At 33.7% G+C, this 5,033-nt stretch overlaps 1 protein-coding gene across 2 annotated transcripts in view; it reads left to right on the top strand.

Annotated features, from left to right (window-relative positions):
- Nucleotides 1-3,377: 3,377 nt before the first annotated feature.
- LOC117124294 overlaps nt 3,378-5,033 on the top strand; it is a 12,635-nt gene continuing 10,979 nt past the window's right edge. Inside the window, exon 1 of one of the 2 annotated variants that reach the window (XM_033270480.1) lies at nt 3,378-3,798. In XM_033270480.1, coding sequence (XP_033126371.1) covers nt 3,600-3,798 — 199 coding nt within the window. In that variant the 5' untranslated portion in view covers nt 3,378-3,599. The remainder of the gene's footprint in view (nt 3,799-5,033) is intronic. The other variant, XM_033270481.1, reaches the window with a different exon arrangement.

Consider the following 5,033-nt stretch of genomic DNA (forward strand, 5'->3'; position numbering starts at 1 on the left):
TGACACAACATAGATCAGCTATCAGAACATCTAAGCTTGATCAACCAGTAGCCGAACATTTCAATTTAGCTGGTCATTCAATTTCAAATTTCAGAGTGATTGCAATTGACCATAATGCCAGTTGGAGAGACAAAATTTGCAAAGATAAAGAGAATCACTGGGAACTTTTACTTAAAACAACCACACCATTTGGACTCAAACTTAGGAACGTTCTCCCAGTACACTAAATTAAACCAATTGCATTTCATTTCAATTTATTCTGGATAAATCATTTGGCTTATTTATTGAGGCTTGCCTCTAAAGTTTAGTTTTGGCCTTCCTATTTACTTATTTACTGGCTGTTTATTCTAATCTCACCCAGCCTATTGTTTTCAATCATGCTTGCATGAAATTCTCACTTTATACCATCTAGCTTTTTCTACCCTCACTCACTCGCCACTGAGGAAGGACTAGTGTTGTCCGAAAGCTCTGGTTCTATTTCTGGCTGTTTACTTACGTTTACTTTTTAGTTGTTGCTTATCATTTTTGTATCTCTACTGAGATCCAGCCATTGTTTCCCACAGCATTGTTGTTTTTCAGTATTTTGCCTTTTAATCTATATAATTTACGGGACTGACTCACTTCAAACTAGCACATATTGACAGTACCTCGGTTCCTCCTGTTTTTTTTTTTTTTTTTTTTTTTTTTGCTGATCAGAAGTAAGATGTAAATTTTAGAACGTTATTTATATAGTTGTCGGTCGCAACTGACAAAGCCAACATGAGCGGATCGTTCGACCTAGTCATTGGCTACGCCAGTCTGACTCGACCGTGGACCGACCATGTGTCAAATTGTGACCGGCGGATAGGAAGCACCCCGGAAGGCGGGTAAGCCCAACTGTTAGGCTATTACATGCTAGTCCTCATGTGGCGGATGGATTGGAAAAGTGAGATGCAGATTTTAGAATGTTTTTATATTTTTCGACCGTATATCTTACAACCTTCTAACCCAATTTTCAAAAAAAATAAAATATGAAAAAGGGTATATTCTAAATAGATGCACAAATAATAAATTCAAAAATAAATAAATAAATGGGAGATATTAACTCCATATAAATATTATTTGATTAGATTTACACCTAATACGTGTACCTTTACTGCTCGGTTACGTTTCACCTGATATGTATAGCTGGTAATATTACCTTTTTTGAGGATTTATATATAATTTAACAGTGTTAACGGCCATCTTGATTTATATTATATGGTATTATTTGTTTCCAAGCAGTACCTATTGTGTAATAGATAGTATCTGACGGTTATTTGGATCCGTTCAACCATGAAGCCTCGGTGGTCCAATGGTTATGACGCTCGCCTTTACAGCGAGAGGTCTTTGGTTCGAATCCCGTCAGAGACATTTTATTACAAAATGTATTTATTTATTTTTAAGACAACATTCGTTGAGAGATATGCTACACGATGTACTATCATGTCCTTTATTTGAACGAAAAAAGCGAGGTTCAACAGTTGGTTTGATTAGACATTTTATTACTATTTAGTTTTAGTAACGCACATATGGTGTGGCACTCTTCGGATAAAATTACTGAATGACTAAGTAAGATACAAACAGGAGGGTTAAAGATAAACTGAGAATGTCGAAACCGAAAGCGGTACATCAAAAGGTAATATTATGGTATTTGTCTAATTAATTGCGGTCTAATGAATAACAACGGAGTAAGATGGAAGTGGGACCATGGATTATAGTGATAATGCATGATAATATATGTATGATATGTGTGTGTGATAATATATTATGATACAAAGTTCTTTAAAAGAAATTTGGCTGTCTACAAGCGGTGACAAGTTCATTTCGTTTGTTTAGAGTAGCTAAAAGAGGTTTACATATAATACTAAGAGTATATATATATATATATATATATATATATATACATATATATTTATATATATGCATGCATATTATATATATATTATATATATAATATAATATATAAATGTGTAGTATACATGGAACCTTTTACAGTTCTGTAGAAGATTTAAGTCCTATCGGTACGTAAACCATATTTAAGATGGTTTAGTTGACAGAGATGAGTCTTGTGGCGGAAATATTATGGATCCTGTTAATATAATATACAAATTCAAAGGTCAAATTATTTTATTTTAAGTTATGAAGCTAAGTAGTGTGATGATTTATAATTACTTTATAACCTGGGCTATAATTGCAATGCTTTATAGCTACTGGTATGAATGTATATAAGGCGAAAGCGTGGTGGATAAAAATAAAATGTATGTGGGAAAGAACCTCTTCTCATTCCCCATTGATCTGTTGCAATAGATAAGGAAATCATTTAAAACATGGGTGTTTGTGTTCACGTTTTCTTGATGTATGTGCGCCCACCAGGAAACAGTGAAATTGTAATTTCACTGTTCCCTACGCCCACTCATAATATTATAGATTTAGAAGATTGGAATATGGTTGGTTTTGTAAAATGTTGATATGTTTCTTATTGACGTCAGTACACGAATTTTGTCATCTGTGACTAACGTTAATGACGTTCAATGCTTTGCTTAACTCATTGCAGATATTGCTCATTACCCTCCTAAGTATACCTATAATCACGGACATGGACATGTGTAATTAATTGTGTAATTACCAATTAGATCGTATGTACAGTAATAATTGGTCGAAATTATCATCTGCCAATTATGATGTCACTATCTAATAGACAAACATATAACATGTCAACACTTCATTCCAATCCAATGAAGTCTAATCAAAGCAATTGCATACAAGTAATCAGTGACCGAACTCGACAACAGACATTCATCTACTTACCTATTAAATCTCTTCGCGATTAGCGTCATAATTTTTTTTCCGTCGTAATGTAATCAATTCAATTTAAATTCAAAATAGTTCAATGCTACAATGGCCAGTATCTGCTTCAATTACATTGCATAAAAATACACAATACAATACAACAATATTGTATTGCCCATATACAAACGTAATAGTAGAAATATTTACAAAGGGACTAAAGAGGGCAGATTCTTAGATGAATGAAGGTTGGTTGTTTATGGATTTGTCGTGGAAATGTTAAGTTAAGGTTTTATTAATGTGGGGTCAATTAAAAGGGAGTGTGACAATGTGAATAAGAAGAAGTTGAAAAGAGGAAACAAAATGAGATGTATGTGTTAGAATAAGCAGGAATGCGCTGTCTTGAATTAAAAAAAATAAACAAACAAACAAAACAAAACGGAGAGTAGAAACTTGTCGAACAAAATATTAGATCAAAATTAGTTAAAACAATTGTTAAACGGTTGTTGTTGAAATAATTGTTAGTAATGTAATAATGAATTCAAACATTCAAATGATCCTCTATATGACAGTTAATGTGTACAAAACTTATATTATGCGATCGATTTCGTAAAAACTGATTATCGATTAATAATTTGTAACAGCTGCCGATACTCGTCGGCTTTTGTAAGTCCCATCACTTTGAACATTCAAAACGAATATAAAATATTGTAGTTTTGAGTCACAGAACAGACATCTAAAACATTTTAAAGACAGCAGGGTGTTCATCTGTTTTCAGAAAAGGGTACAACATGAGCGTGGCAAAAACGTATGGAAGCATTATTGTCTTATGTGTTATTGCATGTAACTTGTCGAAGGCCTGGCCTAACCTTCTACGTGGTCGGCAAGCTAGGAGTGACTCAGAGATAGGCTCAGCTACACTTAACGATGTTTCAGCGAAGACCAAATTACTTCTCGGTAATTTTGATACGATGCTAGAAGAAGATAGAGGTACGGTAACTGAAATGTGTTGTCATTTGCTATTCTAGTTATTGTCACGATACATATTTCCGTGCTATAGATCGTTCTAAAATTGCATTATTCTAATATAGTACAAAGGCATGCTTGGTTGTAATGACGTCAGATCGCCTAAATGTTTTAAAGTGGGTGGCAGGAACAAGCTAAGTTTATGTTTTTTTAACAGATTTATTAAAATTAAAAAGAAACCCTCATGGTTTTATTTTATAGTCAAGTCTAAATATATCTAACACATTAAAATTTAATTCACTACACATTTCCTCCGTATTAGCGTCGTAAGTTTAAAAAGTAAATAAGGCTATGCATTTGTAACTTCCACTGATGAATTTAACGATGTCCAAATCCGAATTAAACGTCGACTGAAAACAGTCACCATCCATAGAAAGTTGCTTTATTGAGTTCAGTCTTTATTTCAGGTCGATTCCAATCGATTTTTAAGGATTAATGAGTGAATGCACTTTATTTAATACAAGGCTTCACTTTCACTTTAACACGTTTTCTGGTGTGCCATTTTAATCTATAGGATTATCGGACTACAGCTAAGAAGTACAAACAGTTCACTAATTTTTTTCCCGTAAGAAACATTTGCATGAAACTCCACTCGGACCATCTCAGATCGACTCGACTCGAGTTCGATACGACACCAAAGTTTAATTTACTAGGAAAAGAGCAGGTACTTCGCAATGTCGTGAAGCTCGAGTATAACTATTACTGTTCTTACCAGGGAACAGTGAAATTCCCTGGTTCTTATTACATGTTTACGTAAGGAAGGCCTATGAAATCTTACCGATTTATGGAATGTACATCTCTAACTAACTGTAGCTTCTGGCAATGGCGCACAGTGGGCCAGATTGAAGTCAAAGCGTGCCAAAATTAATTACACATTACAGAAGCTAATCTGAGCGAATACAAGACTTATCTAGAGGTTTTCATACCCGTAGAATTCAATAAAAGCATTTTCAAATCTATGTGACGTCATTTTTGTACTGTTTTCTGATTGGACGATATCAGTTTTCATTGTAATACCAGGGAACAGTGAAATTACAAATTAATTTTGAAATTTTTAAGGAGGTTTGGGATAAAAGAACTTCTGTGGAAAACTTTTTGTATATTCCATGACGTCATAAAAATACATTTTTCTTATTTGACGGGGCCAAAAGTGGCATAGGCCAACATTAAAATTTCTATTGTTAATCTTACAGTGAATA

This window comes from Anneissia japonica, unplaced genomic scaffold, assembly GCF_011630105.1.
Source record: "Anneissia japonica isolate Jap-2015-1 unplaced genomic scaffold, ASM1163010v1 scaffold288012_len1326614_cov192, whole genome shotgun sequence".
Lineage (NCBI taxonomy): Eukaryota > Metazoa > Echinodermata > Crinoidea > Comatulida > Comatulidae > Anneissia > Anneissia japonica.